General features: G+C 38.8%; 2 protein-coding genes across 3 annotated transcripts; one reads left to right on the top strand and one right to left on the bottom strand.

Moving 5' to 3' along the window:
* Window positions 1–1,087: 1,087 nt before the first annotated feature.
* Window positions 1,088–13,659, bottom strand: pbxip1a (pre-B-cell leukemia homeobox interacting protein 1a). 2 transcript variants are annotated; one of them, XM_028461491.1, is made up of 10 exons: window positions 13,378–13,659; window positions 12,463–12,590; window positions 9,235–9,319; window positions 9,069–9,136; window positions 7,367–8,411; window positions 5,503–5,736; window positions 4,329–4,372; window positions 4,084–4,179; window positions 2,509–2,689; window positions 1,088–2,430 (listed from the first exon to the last, which is right to left on the bottom strand). In XM_028461491.1, the coding sequence occupies exons 2-10, from the start codon at window positions 12,532–12,534 to the stop codon at window positions 1,496–1,498; spliced, it is 2,760 nt and encodes a 919-aa protein (XP_028317292.1). In that variant the 5' UTR covers window positions 12,535–12,590; window positions 13,378–13,659; the 3' UTR covers window positions 1,088–1,495. The 2 variants fall into 2 exon arrangements, with proteins under 2 accessions (XP_028317292.1, XP_028317293.1); XM_028461492.1 differs by lacking the exon at window positions 13,378–13,659 and adding an exon at window positions 13,165–13,337.
* A 1,738-nt stretch (window positions 13,660–15,397) lies between these two features.
* On the top strand, window positions 15,398–18,212 carry cks1b (CDC28 protein kinase regulatory subunit 1B). The gene is made up of 4 exons (XM_028461472.1): window positions 15,398–15,558; window positions 15,773–15,840; window positions 15,974–16,101; window positions 17,546–18,212. Exons 2-4 carry the CDS (start codon window positions 15,782–15,784, stop codon window positions 17,593–17,595), a joined length of 237 nt encoding a protein of 78 aa, XP_028317273.1. The 5' UTR covers window positions 15,398–15,558; window positions 15,773–15,781; the 3' UTR covers window positions 17,596–18,212.
* The last annotated feature ends 1,266 nt before the right edge of the window (window positions 18,213–19,478 follow it).

Genomic DNA, 19,478 nt, shown 5'->3' with positions numbered 1-19,478 from the left:
GCAACAGAGTGAATGAAATCAAAGACCATCTTGTCCAATCACAGCAAATTAAAGGCACATAAAGCAGCAGTTGGCAGGCTTAATTTCTTTAAACCAAAAAAAATAAATAAAAAAAATTAAAAGACTTCATTTTCACATTTGGTGTGAATGGCCCGGGACTGAAACGAAACGTGTGGTTCTTTAGAAACAGTGTCGGGACAAAATAAATAAACATAAAACACTTAAAACCTTCTTCTTTCCCTGAAATAAAAGAACCAACAACCTCTGTCCACATCCATAAGAAAGAAAGAAAAAAAAAAACGAAACATCAAAGCGAACTACATTCAAAATAACTACATCAGTCCATCTGTCTGCACTTCATGCTACTTTTTGACTTCCACCAGATTGATTCACCACTAAACGCTATAAACAAAAAAACATACGCTACCCACAATAACAACAACAAAAGCCCCCTTTTCTAAAAAAACAAAACAAAAACAAACCTCATGCATATTTTGTCGAGACAGGAAAACACTTATTGGCTGTCAGTCGTGTGTTGGTGCTAATTTACCTATAACACTAAGTAGAATACTGCAGATCTCTAGCTTTACTCACAATGGGAGGCGTGTGTGTGATCCTGTGTTAAAGGTCCCTGATGCTAAAATATAAACAAAGTCTAAAATCAAACGCCTAAATGAAAAGTGAAAGAATTTCACACGTCTGAAAAGTGCTAGAGTGGTTCATAGCAGTTATCTAATCATTGATTTGAACTTTCACTTTGATCTATTTCTTTTCTACGTCGTCACCGCTTCCTGGTTACCGCCCAGTAGCTGGCAGTGAACACCTGGGAGTCGAGGAGGATGAAAGTCTTCCCAAACGTAGAAATCAAAACGCTTGGGGCTGTCAAACATTTACCTGTGTGTGTGAGAGAGTTTGAGGAGCTTCTGAAACTGAACTGGTTGGACTGGATTTGATCCTCATGGTGGAAAGAAGAGTGATCTCATCCTCTGGGATCAGGCGATTACACCTGATATGAAATATGCAAAAACAAAAAAAAAAAAAAAAAAAAAGTCGTCCCAGCATTTGTTATAACGTGCTTTCAGTGCAGAGCGGCTTTTTTTTCCCACAGAGGGAAGTCTGTCAAACATTTAACTGTTGAGTTTTTTTTTTTCCTTTTCCCAATGTTACTGATTTACTGCTGCTCGCCTCAACAACATGTGAACGCTGCCTGCGTCAGACTCTTGTTGTTAGTGTGATATGATGAATACAACTACTTTGTATTTACAACCAACATGCACCATGGAAAGCATTGAACAGCAGAGGGAGAAAAAAAAAAGAAATCACACAGCACGTCACTGAGGTTTAGCTTACAGAGAAAAACACGACGCTCCGTTACCAAAAGCGACGACACATACAACTCAAAGGAGGAAAAGCCTGGACCAGAAACGTCTTAGAAAAGCCACATCTGTGCGTGTGCGTCCTCTGCCTGGGTGCTACTCCTTCACTATGTCTGTGTTCAAGCCGTGGCAGAAAACTTCCACAGGGCCTCTCGTTCAAACTCCTCCATCTCCTCCTCCAAGGAGTCGTTGTCCTCCTTCTCCAACACGTCGGCCATATCTTCTAGAATGTCCGCCACGTCTTCGGCGAAGTCGCTGAACCGACAGCGGTCGTGGATGAACACGCCATCCTCGAAGAAGCCCGCGGTCAGCTTGGTGATCTTGTCCTTGCTGTCGGGCGGGGAGCCTTGGAGTTTGCTCAGGTATCCCTCCAGCAGCTCCTCAAACTCGGGCAGCTCCACCGGGTAGAGCCGCTCTTTGGCGGCGCACGCCTCCACGGAGGAGCAGCCCGGCTGGGGGCGGATGTTGCGTTGGAGCTTCTGTTCCTGGTCTTTCCAGAAGTTCTGCTGGTGCTGCTGAGGCTGACGATGATGATGATGATGAGCGTCTTCAGACTCTTTTCCCACTTTGCTGTGCCAGGGTTTCTCCTTCCGTCTATCCTCTCTGTCCATCCTGCGCTCGTTCTTCTTCCTCTGCCACTCGTCCTGGTCTTTCCTCCACGCCTCCTTGTGAGAATTTTGCTTCACCTTCCACCCTCCGTCTTTTCCATGTTTCCATTCCTTCTCTTCTTTCCCCTCCTTCTTCCAGTGGTCCCGTCCGTTGTTTTTGCCTTTGTTCCCTTTCCACTTGGAGTCGTGTGGCTTTTTCTTCTCCCACCTGTCAACATGCTCAGAGAGTTTCTTTTGGATCTCCTCCAAGTTGTCTCGGACCAGCTTCTTATTACTGCCGTCTCTTTTCATCTCCTGCAGTCGTTTTTTGCTTTCCTCCAAAAGGCCTTTCTGTCTGTGGAGTTCCTCCTTCAGCCTCCCTCCCTCTGCTGCCTCCTTACTTCTCTCTGGTCCAGCTTGGCCATCAGACTGAGCAGCTGAGCTGGCGTGAGCAGCGTCATGTTCAACTGATTTAAGAAAATTAGACAAATTAGAGAACTATAACCTTTAAAACACAACATATCCCATTTTGAATAAGTTCACACCTTTGAGCTGATTCAACTCAGTAACTCTAACCCTCAGGCTCTCCAGCTCTTTCTTTAGCTCAGGCAGAAATGACAGCTCCTCCTTCAGCTTTGCATTTTCTTTTTCCAGATCAGCTTTTTTCTGCTCGTAGCCATTTTTTGCTGCCGCCTTCAGCGCAGAGTCCAGCTCTTCTTTTTGAGACTGAAAACAAAACAAAACACCACAAACTAAAATGCTGTATTGTGGGCCAACCCTTGGGTCAAATCCAACAGTCACGGGTGCTGCTTTTGTCACTGTGCAGTTCTTAACCCCCATTTCAGCCTTTGGGGTGCCTTTATAGATAAGTCGCACAAATGCCAACTGTAAGATTTGCAAAGTACATTAAAGGCCTCATAGATCAATAAATCAAAGCTCATTTGCTCAAAGAAAAATATGTGAAATGTTGAAATTGCTGCTTGAAAATGTGTTTTCATCTCCAACGTAAACACTCAGTTTGTTGATTACAAAGAAGTGATATGTCATGAATACAAATTCTGTTTCAGAAGTATTAGGTCTTTAAATGAAGCTAAATTAAAGGTGGACTCTGCAATTCAGCTCAGTTGTTTTTAAATGGTGAAATACTCCTTCTATCCTAAGAGTGCTCAATACATTCTGAAGTCAGAAAAAAAACAAAAAAAAAAGTAAATTAGACGTTTGTAGTAGTTGCAATCCAGTAAAAAATTCTGACCAATCCCCGCCATTCAATCCAACTTTAAAGAAAAAAAAAAACAATCGGATGTCTTCATATCTCATCCTGCACACGCCCCCCCTGTGAAGGGCCTGAGAAGTGATGCAGAGGTTGCTTTTTTCTGTTGGACGGAGCATTATTTGTTTTGCTTTGAGAGGATTTGTTTTTTTTTAAATCAGGTGATTGTTCAAAGATGTGGGGGCGTGGCTATGGGCGGAGCAACAAGAACATACGGGAGGGGGAGTAGGGGGTGGAGCTTAGAGGAGATCTTGCCTATAGCTCAAAATATGTTAGCGTTCCAAAACTGCATACTGCACCTTTAATTATTAAATTACTCCAAATCTTGGGATGAATATAACACTTTACAAAAAGAAGCAATTATGATGATTTTTATACATATTTTATATTAACATCTTTTTATCGCAGTGGTTCCCAACCTTTTTTTGGGCCTTGACCCGATTTTGATATCACAAATTTCTGGCAACTCAAAGACTTTTTTTCTTCTAGGATTAGGTTTTTGTTCATGTTTGTTATCCTGTGTTACAATTAAACAGTGATATTTTTATAATTCTTTTTATTATTATAATATTTATATTTGAGAAAGTGAAAGTACAAAATTGTTTTTTAAGATTGTATGTTGTTCTAATTTGAAAAAAACCCAAAAAAAACACAATATTTAAAAATTGAAGAAAAAAAAACAGTAATTTGCATCAGTTACTAGACATTCCAGGCGACCCCAGGTGGGGTCACAACCCCAAGGTTGAAAAACACTATTTTATAGGATTCAATAGTGAGAGCGTGGTGTTTTTTTCTATTTGTGCACAATTCTGGATCTACACATTTCTAATCCATCTGGCTGCATACTGACCTGTAGCTGTGCTTCCAGCTGAGTGATTTGCTGGTTTTCCTGAGTCAGTTTATCCAAAAGCACTTTCATATCCTGGGGATCACCATTGAGCCAGTCCTGGATAAAAAAACAAAACAAAACAAAAAAGCCATTGGACATCCGTCACATTTTTCACAAACATTTTATCTTTTTTATGTCACGAGCCACTGCATTTGTTTAAATCTCACAGCAAACACTGTGAAAGACTGAGTGAGTGGGAGACAGACCTGGCTTTGTTCTCCATCACTCAGCTCCGAGGCGTCAAAGTCACCTGTCGCACAAAAAAACAACAAGGTCATTGCACGTCTTCCCAAGACGGACATGTTTCTTAACACAGATGTCAAGCTGCCTGAAGGAAAACATAAGTCTCTGTTGTGAATTGCATTCTCTGAGCTAAGGGTCTAAATCAATGCAGTATTATTCAAGCTAGTTATATTTGGCTAAAACAGACACACTGCCTGCCTTAAACGCTTTATTCGACACATTGTTAACATTCACAGAGTGCTTCACAACAGCTTCAAAGTGTGTTACTGTTAAAATTCTGAGCGCAGGGTGTTTTTGTTTCTGCTGCGGCCGCATGACCTGTCAGGTCAGATCAATGACTGGCAGAGCGACACAAGTGTCAACCAGTGAACGCACAAGCCTACGTTGCTTTCTTATTTGCGATGTTCCGACTACTGGTATCCAGGTCAGAGAGGAAACCTATCAAACTAACGCTGAAAACGTCACATTACTCAGTGCACACATGGCCAATGTCCAACAAATGTAAGAATACGGACAAAAGTTAGGCAATAATCCGAGGACTTTAACTCTCCTATTATCCTTGGGATAATAGGAGACTCAATGTCTCTCATGTTGGACTTGTCTTTTATTTTAAAAGAAACATTTCTTTTGATAGGCGTGCTGTGAAATGCATGTTGAACAGGAAAATATATAGATTTATTGTTTAAAAAAGATTCCACGTGTGTTTTCAACAGCTATTTTTGAAAAACTAGATTTGGTTGGTTGAATTCTAAAAAAAAGTGGGTCACGATTTAATGACTGTGGCAAAATGTGGGTCCAACAATGAGACCAGATGAAAACCTCTGCGCTAGAGAAAAAGGTCAAGGTTTCATAATCAACGGGTTAATCTCTATGTAATCAACAAACAAACAAAGGACCTGACACAAAAAGCTGGACAACAATGTTCTGAAAATAATTTTCTGGAGGCAAATTTCCCTGGGGTCAGATTGACCCTAAGGGTAAAATGCGTTAGTAATATTTGAGGATTATAGGATGGTTAAAAAAGCGTAAAACATGAAAAGTTTAATTAAACACTAAAAGAAAGTTGTATTTAAAAAGGGAAACCTACAGCCTGTTAAAGAGTTCCATCATAATTCCCTTTAATGTTACACATCTCACCTGAGAGAAACAGGGACCCTAAGAAGAGCAGCACCAGTGCTCCCACAATGCACTTGCTCATGGAGAACCATGGCTTCTCCTCTTTCTTCTCAGCCAGCTTAAATTCCAGCTCCTCCTCCTCATCTTCCTCGTCTGATGTTTTTGGTCTAAAGGGCTCAAATGAGGGTCCCGTTCTCCTCCTCAGCCCATCATCAAAGCTGCTGGAGTTAGCGTAGTCAACGCTGCTAGAGAGCTCTGAGAGAGGAATGGATACAGTATGGATGAGCATCAACAGGGAACACATCCCTAGACTATCAGTAATACAGGTTGGAATTTAGTCACTTAAAAGAAAATGATCATGATCATGTTAATACTTGTTTTCCCCTTAAAGTTTCATTACCTTGTCATTGAATTAGTTTTTGTATGATTACTTCTCATAGATTAGGGGCCACATTTGACCCAATTAGATCTCAAGTGGGGGGGAACCAGAAAAAAAAGCACATATTTAAAATTGTAGTTCCAAAGTTTGTCCTTTTATGTGTAAGAAATATTGTAGGACCCTTACAATATCATGAATGATAAGCAATTGATCAAAATCCCTTGAATGCCACTAATTCTCCTGAAATGTGTAATGTATTTTGAGAATTTTCTGGATTTTAGAAAAAACTGTCATTCAATATTCCTGCAAATAATGTAGCAGTGCAAGCCCTGTCGTATTTTGGTTAAGTACTGAATTTAGGGTTTTGTAGTGAAACTGATCTGGTGATTTACAGAGTCATGTTTTTGTTTTAATTTTGACCTAAATCTTCCTGCAGACATTGAGTTTGACACAGGTGTCATCATTTTTTATTTTATTTTTTTTATTTTTAATGATTTCAACTACTTCTGTGAGATCACAGGCTGCTGATGTACACTTAGCAGCTCAAGCCCAGACAAAAAACCACCCAGAGTGCCAAGAAACTTAAAAAAAATCTGTCAGAACTTGTGCTTGGGACGATTATAAAAGAGCCTAGAGAACGACCCAGAGGTATGCTTAGATAATGCATTCATATGCAACATTACATCTAATCATTATTAGTTATATATTGGTTTAAACATGTTTAACCAATCTCATTTGAACTTACTGCCAATTTGAGTTCAAAATGTGACTTATTTGATCACACTTGCCTGTACTGTGAATTATATCTGACAGATAAGAAAACCTGCCACCAGCCTGAAAATCTGTATGTATTTATTTACAGATGCTAAATGTTTGATTATGCTTTATTAATCGTAAACATTGATTGGCTACTATTAAGGGTGGAAGTCCAAACAATTTTTTTATTCGTGTTTTTATTGGGAAAAAAAACCATTTCATTGTGCTAACATATGCATAGCACATAAACGCTCAGTCACTAGGTGTCAGTGAACCACATAAGACCTTTTTTACATTTTAGCGTAGAAGTTGATTGCACTTTATTTTCATAAAACATATTGGGCACTGTAATAGATGAATGTGGTTACATTTAAAATAACTTAACAGAATTAGAATCTGTTGTAGAGGCAAAAGTTAAACTTTTTTGAAAAATGTAATTTGATAGTTTGATAAACATAGCACTTGTTTTTGATATCGGTAGTTGAATTACAGTTAGACACCATTTACTTGTTCTCGCAAGTTTCAAAAAAACTAAATAAATTGTATTTCAAAACATTTTGTACTTGTAAACGTGATATTTGTAATTATTGATGTTACAATATATGAGGTGTATATCGCATTGTTTAGTATCGAGATATATCGTATCGTGACATGCAAATCGTGAATCGTATCGTGTCGTTAGATTCATGGCAATGAACACCCCTAGCTACTATGGAATGTTCCGAATATTCTTTAAAAACAATCCCATACCTTCTTCCTGTTTGTCATTCTGGATAACTGTCTCCGGAGTCTTTTCTGGGTCTGCTGTGTCAGCAGAAAGCTCCTCCTCAGAGGAAAGCTCCTCCTCTAACGGATGCTCCGGCTCTTCAGCTCCAGTGCATCCTTCAAAACCTCCTGGTGCAGCTTCCTCCGTGAGTGGGCTCCAGGATTCAGCACGAACTGGAACTGCGTCGGCTTCAGGAGAAAGTTCGTCCCCAGAGGATTGGTCCTCCTCTAAAGGATGCTCCGGCTCTTCTGCTCCGGTACAACCTTCAAAATCCTCGGCGGCAGCCTCCCCATGGACTGGGCTCCATGATTCAGTGTTAGCTGGAACTGGGCCGACGTCAGGTGCAGGAGGAACCTCCTCCTCCTCCTCAGAGGAAAGCTCCTCCTCTGCAGGAGACTCCGGCTCTTCAGCTCCAGTGCATCCTTCAAAGTCCTCGATTGCAGCATCCTCACTGACCGGGCTGTGGGATTCTATTCCAGCTGGAACGGAGACGCCGTCAGCCTCATTAGAAAGTTCTTCCTCAGAGGAAAGCTCCTCTTCTAAAGGAGGCTCCACCTCTTCTGCTCCAGTGCATCCTTCAAAGTCCCCAATTGCAACATGCTCACTGACCGGGCTGTGGGATTCCAAACTGGCTGGAGCTGCTTTGGAGTCAGTCTGAGTGTGGGAAAGGTTATGTGCAGCTGTGAGGGTCTCTGTGGGAAGCTTAACATCTGACGTAGCACTGAAGCTGGGACTCTCCTGAGCAGTGGAATCGATCACAGCTTCTTTAGAGTGGGAGGAGTCAAGAGAAGGGATTTCAACAGGTGGGATGTTATGGTGGGGTCGCAGCTCTATGTTGGTGACAAACGTCATGGCGCTGACATGCTCGTTGTCACTGGGGGAACTGGTAACAATATCGTGGATAACTGGCGGCTGACTCTCTAGGTCCAGTTCTGAAAGTTCTAGAGGACTGACTGCAGGGGAGCTCATCCGAGCCGGGCTTGAGGGAACGGGTCCCTCACTGGACTCAGGGGAAGTCTCTTGGCAGACCTAACAATGAGGAGAGTAAGAAACTAAATTAATCAGGAGTCTTTTACACCCTTCAACAACAACAGAAAAATAGACATAAGCTGGGTTTCTATTACAGATTTTTGCAAAATAAAAGAGATATTTCTAAATGTCGACAAAGTATAATTCGCTTTAAATGTGTTTCCATTGAAGGTTGTTTTGGGCAGCAACCTCGTAACTCCTGTGAAATCTCACGAGACTTCACTGCAGGAAGATGGACACTCAGAACCTCCTTATAACTCTCTGTATTCCTTTATTTGACGTCTTATGTGGCAGTAATAATCTTTAAGTCTAATGCTAAGTAATTTCTCGGTCTCCTCTTCTGTTTACACGTACCACGCCATGTTTTCTCAGAGAGAAGTGGTCATGTGACCAGGCACCCTCACATCATGTGAACTTGTACGCCACGTTCTGCAGCGTGTATTTGCGGTGTGTTCCCATAGCGCTTTTGCGACACATTTCATTATTGATGCGTCTGAAATCCCTCCTCATGAAAGCCTAACAACTTTTTAGCAATATTTCAAAATGCAGGTGTTTCCATTGCCAGTTTTTATTGCGTTTATCGGATTTGGCACTTTTCCAAGGGTAATCAAAATGCAGTTTTAGCTGCTTCTCCTAAATTGTTTTTTTTAAACCAACCTCGTGACCTTCTTCAGAAAGGACTGTTTCCACAGGAACCTCAGCTTGTTTGATCTCTGGAGTAGCTCCTGAAAAAACAGTCACAGATAATTACAGGGAAAAAAGCTCAAACATAACCAAAGACTTAATTACAGAACCTCATGAGAATAAATAATGTTATATATACCTGATAGCTCTTCAGCGAGACTGGGAACGTCACCCAGACTCTCTGTGCCATCATCTCCATGCCCAATGTTCTCAATGGCAACTTCCTGCACAGGCAGAAGATCCCATTAAATAACGCACACTATTACAATGACACAAACAGAAGTCACAACTGAAATTGGAGATTGTTCTCTTCAACTATTACCGATGATGAAAACCTTAAAGCCTTGGTAATAAGTTGTCATTTAAATGTAGAAACACGTTCTCCGTGTGTCCCGACAATTCGTCTCCTCCATGCAATTATTTTCAAAATGGGATTCAATCATATGGCGGAGGATTTCTCGATTCTCAATAGTTCTTTTACTTTTGTTTTTGATGATATTTCACGTGACTGTCTCACTCCTACTATGAGAGATCAAGCAAAGAAATAAAAGAGCACATACAATTAATTACTCTTATATGATCTAATAATAAATCTACTAAAATGTGCATGCAATGTGTTTTCTAAATAGGTCAATATATGATGTATTAACACAGCATTTATTTAATTAACTTGAAAATAAAATATTGAATAAAGTTTAGTCCGTATTTACAGGTTATTAAACATTTATTAATTCTATAGCCCAGTGTTTTTCAATCGTGGGTTCGCCTGAAATTTTACATTTTTTATTTTTATTTTTTATTATCTATTTTGCACAATAGGAAAAAGTAAAACATAATATCACAGAAGTACATAAACAGCGCAGGAAGAGGCATAAAGCTCAAAGAGCTTAAATAAGTATTCATCTTTTACAAATTAAAACACCACACATCATCTAAACATAACTATATTATTTCACCTTCTCAAATATAAATCTAGTTTCAATAAAATGCATTATACAAATAATTGAGTTGTCGCATATCGTCACTTTGTGCACTAATCCTGACAACTCTACATTTGTAACACAATATAATAAAAAATCAAAAGGATCAAAAAACATATTTTAAAGAAGAAAAAAAAGGCTCTGGGTCGCCAGAAATGTTTAATATAAAAATGGGATCAAGATCCAAAAAAGCGTGGGAAACACTGCCTTAGCATAACAGAGAGGAAGTTGTATGTTGCACCTGGAATGAATTAAATTCCCTGTTTTAATAAAAAATTACACACAGTCACTAAATCTGTAACAAAGCTAAGAGTTGGAATCCTTACAGAGAAGAACCATAACATTATGAGTTGGTGTTTCTCTCCTAAATACAACTAAATGTGATTCACTGTGTGTTCTTCAACAGCTCAGTGAAAGATTCAAGTCTATTAGCTCTGACCAGGATGTTTAATGATATTATATAATAAACTATAACAGTCATTTACTCATCAGATGAATCCATGTGTTTTGTTGGCCTATGGGACCAGATCACATTTTTCCTTTTGCTAAAGTCTGATTACTTCAGGATGGAATTACTGCACATGAGCCTAAGTTTGGGCCGTTTTCCAACTTGCATAACTTGCTTTGCCTTTTTCCTGCTTATTCCACAGGAAACATAAGGACAAGATGTTTACTCGTGGCCTTATATATCTTACCCACCATTGTCCTCTTTCTCCCTTTGGTTTCCTCAATGCCAATATTGTCATATTCTTCTTATTTATGACATCCAAACATTCTTTGTGCTCTTCCTCTTTTCCTTTACCCTTGTAACTCAATCTGCTAAATCCTCTTGTCCAGAATATCCACTCTCTCCTCTGTTCATGTGACCTTGCCTTCCAACTGTTCCACTGTGGAAAAACTCCACATCACTTCCAGCTCACGCTTAATGCCTCTGACAGAGCTGTTGAGTCCAAACCAAACATCATCGCAACTCTAACTGACTTCTAATAAATCCTCCATGTGTGTCTGGTTGAGAGAGACAGAGCACACCAGTCTAGGCACCTTGATTAGCCAGATCCTGTTAGCAATTTTAGCTACGTACGACATGTAGTTGTTAATGATCTTTCCATTTAAAAATGCGAACACTAGGTAAAGAAAATGATGTGAGAAATAACCAAAACTTAGTGATACAATCATTGATTTTTACACTGAAAAATCACGTCTCATGACAGTTGTGAACATTTTGAACGAGATTTTTTGTTGAAACCAGATTTACTATTTGACTGAGATCTACCTGATCATTTGTAAACATATATTCTACATTTTGAATTACATTTTTGGCCAATACCGATATTGGGGGATGTAAAAAGCTGATACCTGGTATCTGCTGGTAACCGATATATCGGTTGACCGCTGATTAGGGGTGTGAAAAAAAAATCGATTTCATGATATATCGCAATTTTTTGGGTGCCGATTTTAAATCTTTTTTTTTTAATTTAAAAAAAAAATCTATTTTTTTCTTTGCTATTTGACAGTGTGTAATGCCTGCAATATGTATGCATGCACAGACATTTTATTTTCATATAATCTGTTCAGATCAGTGCCTTAAACTGATACAATAGGATACATTATTTTTTCTTATTTTTGTGCATTATCAGAAACTCAGGGTGATTCATCCTTAATGTTCTCACTTACAGTTGTTACAATGCCGTCATTATGTTGTCATGGTTACACTGAGACTTCTACACAGTAGTTTCTGTGAAAAGAAACTTGTTGCACTTTATTTTATGATGGCAGTGTGTAACACTGCATTTTCTTTTTTTCAGTGAAAGTGTGCAAAAACACTAATAGTAAATAATAACTAGGATGTTTTGAAGCAAATAGTTTTGACTCAATCTGTCCTTTGAATGATCAATGATCACATTGCGTTGCGTTGTGTATGAAATGCGCTATACAAATAAATTTGCCTTGCCTTGCCTCTTTTGGCTAACTCTGGCTCATTTACAGCATGTCTGTTTATTAATGTGCATTGTCCCTTTTAAATAATCAATAAATTCAAATTCGATTTTGTATTTTGCAGTGGTCTGATACTGCAGATTTTAGATTTTTCCTGTTGTGCCTTTTCACATCCCTTCTGGTGTTTGTTATTCACTGTATTAAACATTCTTCCAGTTTCTTCTATATATGTCTTTACAGCATTTCATGCTGTATTTATGCCACTTACAACTGACAATTAAAGTTATTTGAATTGAATAAAGACTTCAGTTTGACACGTGGATTAATCGGTCAGGCTCTAATATCAAGATAAAACCTAGATATGAAGACAAGACTAGACTAGTTTTACATGCATCTGTAAGATGCAATCATGCAGACACCCGGATCTCCCCCACAGGGTTCCAGGGCTTTACCTCGGGGGAGAGGAGGGTCCAGCTGTTGGTGGAGGAGCCGGTGCTGCCTGTGCTGTTGCTGTGGTCAGACATCGCCCTCGTCAGGATCAGTTCGGCACAGCACAGGACAGATTCAGCTTTGTGATCGCCTGCGGATGACGAAACAAACACAACGTGTGTTGGTGGAACATGCCTGACGCTGCACACACGCCCCTTCCTGTTCTACAGCGGTGTTCTACGGATTATCCACGGGAGGAAATAATCTGCAGATGCAGCATCACGGCTGTTTGTGCAGATGTGCGCAGGAACAGAAAAACAACACAGAATAAAAGATGTACAATGCTCCGTTTGAAGCACAATTAATCAATCGTGGTTATATAAAGTAGAAAACAATGGGGTGCATTTATGGAATGGTAACATCGTTTAGGACTTAATACACAGCAGGGTTAGAGCACAGATTGACTTTGATTCAGGTTATGTAACGCTACCATTGCGCAGTTAAACAAAGCCAGGGTCCCGTTGGGGGAAAAACAGCCACTGACTGCCTCCATTACAGCTGCTGTTTGAGACTGTCCGTTCACTGACATCCATGAATGAAGCCCATCAGTTTTAGCAGCTAATAAATGACCAAACATGGTCAAAGCCCCCCTGGCCACGAGCAGTGCGACCAGGAGACCGAGACAACACAGAGGAAAGCTGACAGAGAATAGCACATTTACTCACACACAGAAGCTTTTTCACGGTTGGAATGAAAAGGTTATCTGTTGTTGTAGCAACCACAATGCCCGTCCAGTCAGTGATGGTAAACAAAGGGTCGCTAGCATGAATATTCCTACTCTTCCGCGTTCTCATTCCCGGCCCCCAACCAAAGGCAGGGACAACAAACACCCCCCCAAACTAAACCCCCAAACCTCTTTCATATGCCTTCTCACTCACCAAACCACAACGCCTGGTTTTTCCTTCAAAACGCCTTATTTCTCCAGTCACAACAGCGATCCTATCTTCTCCTAAACTTGGGAACTTTGGGAACTCCGAGCTGCGTCACGTCAAGCTACTCGCCTCGCGCCCAATGGGATGCTAGCAAGGAGCAACAAGGCCCGCCCCCGATTTGTCGCTCGACCAATCGTAGAGTGTCGTGTCAAATCATGCAACGCATGACCAGCAGTGATTGACGCATGCAGGTGACGGTGGCAGTTAAAGGATACAAGCTCCTTCTCCTGGGCTTATAATAATATAGCTACACGTGTGAAGCCAGCCCTAAAGATGTATGTATTTATACAAGAGGGAGAGGCCGCTGCCACCAGCCACTCACTGACACGTCTGCACATCTATATTTGACTGTGGGACTTTACCAGTGTAGACAACTTCTCTCTCTCTGTGGCTTCTGTGTGAACAACTGTTCCATCATATGACACTGTTCAGTCTATTTTTAAAGTTTTAATAGTTTTTTTTTTTCTTCCTTGTGAAAGACAGCACCAGTTGTTGTCAGCACTAATTGGAGTTTAATAAAATTCAAACGAAAACCGCTCCAAGAAATTAAATTGAGATAGTCTGCACTCAAACTTTGCATCAGCGAAATTAAACAACACGTCAAATACGGACGGAGTATAAAAAATAAAATAACAAGGATTTTCAGAATTTGAAATAGTAAAACAAACGACTGCAAATCACAAAAGTAGTGTAGATCTCCTGACACAATGAATAATTTACTTACTATACTTGCTATATGGCACAAAATTCACATTTCGATATTTTTTTCCTCAAAATACGATACGATATAAATCTCAACTTTTTTAACTCAATAAAGTCTTAACATCATCAATTCTGGGTTAAAGTTGCTGACGCAAAATGCTACACAGGCACATTTATTAACAAACAGCTGCAAAATATGTGTTCCTTTAGGCTTTTTCGCATATAAGGGACAGCACGTGTATAGGCGATATTGTAGTTAATTTCTATGTCATCAAAATCGAAAACTTGGTATATCTTGAATCTCGATATATTGCCCAGGCCTACTTACAACACAAATGATTAGTTTTTTTATTGCCTTTATTGAGGAGGTGAAGTGGAAGATTTAGAGTCATAAGTTTTCCTGGGACAATAGCTGGCTTGTATAAAATGGTATAAAACCAAATAATAGGTCAAAAGGATAATTATCAGGTGACTTTGAACAGTTGCCCAGTTATTAACGCTTTCTAAAGCCTGAAGTACTGAAGGCCAACACACCTGCTTGTAAACTGTTTGCAATCAAATACAACACCAAAGGACCCTAGCTATAAGATCTCTTAAAGCTTTGGAGGCTAAAGAGCGTATTTTATGAATTAATAGCTATGCTATATCGTCATTTTGTTGAAATATTCAAGACATAATACGTGCTTTTCTGGAATGCTGCTTGAGCACAAATACCTTAAAGTTAGTAAACTTCATAATGCACTGCGTCTTGGATTGTTAATCATCTTCACTGTAATAATTGAAAGGGAGATTTTTGGTTGATTCAATGTGTTTGTTGATGATTTTACTGATGATTTTAAACGTTCTTATTGATTTCAAGCTGTTGAATGTTTTCTGTTGCACCTTTTTGATCATGTAAAGCACATTGAGTTGCCTTGTGTATGAAATGCGCTATACAAATACATTTGCCTTGCCTTATTTCTTAAATATGTCACTGGCTTTTCCATTTTTTAAATGTAAAAAAAAAAAAAAAAAACCCTAATCTTTACTAACAAATTACCGATTCCGTCAAATAAATTGATGCAACCTCAAAACCAAGCAATAGAAAATATGACAGCCGCGAAATTAAGTCATTTGTTATGTAATGGTCTGTAAAATAAAAATAAACGCGTAAACCTTTCCCAGACACTGTCCCTGACCAACTGACCAATTAGAAAGCTCCGTATACTCAGTGTAACTTCCGGTGACGGAAGATTTAACAAATAGCAAGAGAGCTCTTTCCCCGGTTTGACCAATGGGAAGAGGCGAGGTCTATTTGAACGGTGGAAAGCGGGCTTGCAAACATTCGAGACGGAAACAAAAGGAGAGTGACCACCGCGCTACTTTTGGATTAAAACAAGCTTAAACACCATCTGTTGGCTTCAGCATACGGTGTCAGTTAATAAGGTAATTTTAATGAGTCATTGTCTCTATGATACGGTTGTGAAGAAACACATTTTAAGCTCCACACGCCTTTTTCCACGTCATTACCATTTGCCTCGGCTAACAGCTGCCCTGCTAGCTTAGCTATACATAGCATTACAAACCAAACGTCTCAGCTTGTCTGGGTGATTTAAATAAACTGGTTATGTTTGATTGATGTTTGTAATCATTCCTCCAGGCTTTCACCATGTCTCACAAACAGATCTACTATTCAGACAAGTATGACGATGAGAAATACGAGTACAGGTAAGAATAAAGCTATTAGCACCGCATGGAGTCTAAAATGTTTAAACTTTTGTGTTAAAAATTACTATGATCTTACAGTTTTCATCAAAATGTGTCAGTTGTGTAAATCCATGTCTTGTATTGTTTCCTTCAGGCATGTAATGTTACCCAAAGATATAGCAAAACGTGTGCCCAAAACCCATTTAATGTCCGAGACCGAGTGGAGGAATCTCGGGGTCCAGCAAAGCCAAGGATGGGTGCATTATATGATCCACCAACCAGGTATTAACCAGGATTTCATTTGTAGTCACATTAAAAGTAAAGAATCCCACTCTAATAAGTGTTACAAGTTATATTTTCTAAGATTTCAATTCTATTTGCTAAAACTTAGCTATCAAGGGTCAAAAACTGTAAGGCAAATGTGAATCTTGATTATATAACAACCCAAATGTAACATCTTTGCCACTTCTGCTTTGTTACATAATTAACAGTAAATCTAGTAGAACTTCAAGTTTTATTTTTTTTTTTTACCTTTTATTAAAAAATAGTAATTGTACAGTAGAAATGACTAGTTAACACAATATTTGTAATCAGAAAATTAATTTAGGTGACATGAATTTCAAATAACACAATTTCTCACATAGTCACATTGGATTTGACAATAAAATCCTGTGTTTTAATGCTTTCAGTTAAGAAGAAAAGTCGCGGAAAATCATGTTTTGGTGTAGGTAGGGGTTTATTGTGGGTCTTAGTTTGGCCTTCACTGAGCACTTGTGAAACTACTACTAATACACACTATATTCTTTGTTAGAGGCAACACAGCTTTATTCTATGAATGTGCAAATCTTGCCACACACAGACGTTTAACAAAGGCTGATTAACAATGCAGACGGATATAACCTTATTGACTCTGGTCAAAGTACATATAAAATGAAAACACTGCATGTAATGATGCATCTGTCTTTGACCACTCAAAACCATGTAATTTATTTTTGATTTATTTGGAAGTTTCTATGTAATGTTATTCTGTTTGCTGACTACTAATTTACAGTAGGGTTTTGTGTAATGGATTGTTCTGTCTTAAGCTTAACGTGCTTTGTCATTTGTTGGAAAGCTGCAAGTCATTGATTGCTTTTGACATACAAACATTTGGTTGTTGTACTTAGTTTGATAGCTATTGGTTTGCTTTTATTTCTTGTTGTATTACAGTCCGATATTGAAGTTATTGATATGCCACTTTTTATGACAGGGTTTGTATTGTTAGTTTATGGTAAACATTTACCTTTTTAAAATAAATACTTTAAGTAAGTACATAGTGGTTTTTCCTGTCCACTGTAAAGATGAGTGACATTGGAAAGCTATTTACCTTTGACTTTTTGAAGAGAAATGTCCCACAACAATAGTTGTGGCTTTTTTAAATGTGTTTATTATATAATAATAATATGGTAATAATACATTTATATTTAAAAGCACTTTTCAAGAAACTCAAACACTTTACAGGTTAAAACAACAGCAAATATAGTGAAAAAAGAACCTCATTTAAAAGACAAGTGTGTAATGTGATCATAGTTTTTGTACGTTATTAAAAATTTAAAAAACAGCTGTCAGTTTTGGTGAACTTTTTGAAACAAAGCAAAAAATGAAGTCTGCACATATTTGAGCATAATGACAGTTCAAGTATAATGATTTTTTTTTTTCCTAATAATTTTTATTTGAACCCATCCAGAGCCACACATCTTGCTGTTTCGTCGGCCTCTGCCGAGCCCCAAAGCGTGAGGAACTTCAGGGACCTTTGGTCAGTCCTGCCTGTCATTGGTCGACTCCCACAGCAGGCATCATCCTCTGACAATACCAAACCCTTTGTGGGGGGGGACTTGGATGTCGGCTGATCAACCTGGACCTGGGGAACACATGTCGAAGAAAGTGAGACTTGAAGAATAGAACACTGTCTATCTAATGAAGAAATGACTTCTGCAACCACAACAAAGTCTGTCAGAAACAAAGCAGTCGGTGTAAATGTCTTCCTGACCTCATCTGTTGGACATTATGAAGCTGCTTGGATCTTCCAGCTCGTTGGAACAGATGCTGGCATATGTGTTATATTCAATTTAATGTAATATTAGTTTTTCTAACAAACTGCATTCTGGGTAAAGCTCAACCAACAAATAATGCCTGATAGTGTAGTTGGATCCAGAACAATTTTTAGACTGAAACGTTTATCAGCAGTTTTTTAAATGACATGTTGCTGCTCTGTTTAAATAACACTGTGATGATCAGGCATTTAACTCTTGTCATGTGTGTGAAAAGTCCTATTGATGAGTCATTCACCTCAGATTATTTTGTCTTCACACTACATAAGGTTTGTCCTTTTTAACAGTTGTCCATGATGGTTTGATTGTATCCACAAGCTGCTCAGTATTTATGCTAGCTGTTTTCACAATGAATAAATAAATGTAAACTTTTAAATACAGTTGTGAATCTCTGCATTTTATGCAACTACGGTACTTACAAACCAGTCAGGCACCAAGAATCATGTCATGCTACATCATGGGTGGAAGAACCTGCTGGTGTTTGTAGTTTCTAGTTTGCTACGGAGTTATTGCCCTTATGTCCAGTAACTTGTGTTTGGCTAATTGCAATTTTACCTCCTTCCTCCGGACATGCTTCATTGCATTATTATTAAGACTATTGTTCCAATATATTTTTTTATTTATTTTGTTGTCCCAATAACGATACATGTCGATACTTCAGCGTTTAAAAAAAAAAAAAAAAAAAAAAACATGACCTGTTTGTTGCAGACCATCAGGTCCTCAAAATCGCTGATATTTTCTTATGCGTAGGGACGTTTTGTTTGTTTTTCGTTTTTTAATTTTATTTATTTATTTTTTGTTTTGTTTGTTTTTCAGCTACGTGAAAACGTCGCCCCGCGATTGGTTCAGAGTGGCGGCTCTGGGCCGATAGCGAAAGCTTGCCTCGGCATGCACTGAACACGTAACCAGGTGCTGCGTTTGAAGAGGAGTTTGATGCTGTAAATGGCATCGCCGTGTTAACTGTTGGTACTTGCCGATACTGATTCCAGCCTTTTAGTGCCTTACACGCTCTCCTGTAAGCTAACGGGGTACTTGGATTGTTTTTTTATGTTTGTGAACTGGGAAAAATGCAAGTACCTCAAAACTAATGCGGCAAGCTGTAAACTCCAAGGCCAGGTTGGTTTTATTGTATGCGATCATGTAAGTTTAGAGGTTGTCGTTTATGTTCTAGAAGTAGTGATTGTATTCATGAACAACACTTTTGGGAGGTGGGACCTAGACCATAAAAAGACCATGACAAGGTTGAACAATTAAAGACCATTCTCACTTAAATAGTTTTAATACAAAAACAAGGTGTCAGTAACTCAAAGTAAAACATGCTAAAGTATCAAATCTTGATACATTTATTAAACTAAATTCTTGCCAAAAAAACAACTTGCATGTATTTAAAAGCCATTAATTAGTCTAGAATGATTGTTTGATGAAGATAAGACTGGTCTTAAGTACTACAAAACTAAACGGAAGGATCTTTTCTCCACACAGAAGATCCATCTAAAACAAATTCATGAAAATTACATAGAATTAATCTTTTCAGAATATTTTCAAAATGTTTACGAAAGAGTGATATTA

The sequence above is a fragment of the Gouania willdenowi genome, chromosome 11, assembly GCF_900634775.1.
Source record: "Gouania willdenowi chromosome 11, fGouWil2.1, whole genome shotgun sequence".
Taxonomy (NCBI): domain Eukaryota; kingdom Metazoa; phylum Chordata; class Actinopteri; order Blenniiformes; family Gobiesocidae; genus Gouania; species Gouania willdenowi.
Note: the sequence above shows the minus strand (reverse complement) of the source record. Positions and strands in the feature narration are given on the sequence as shown.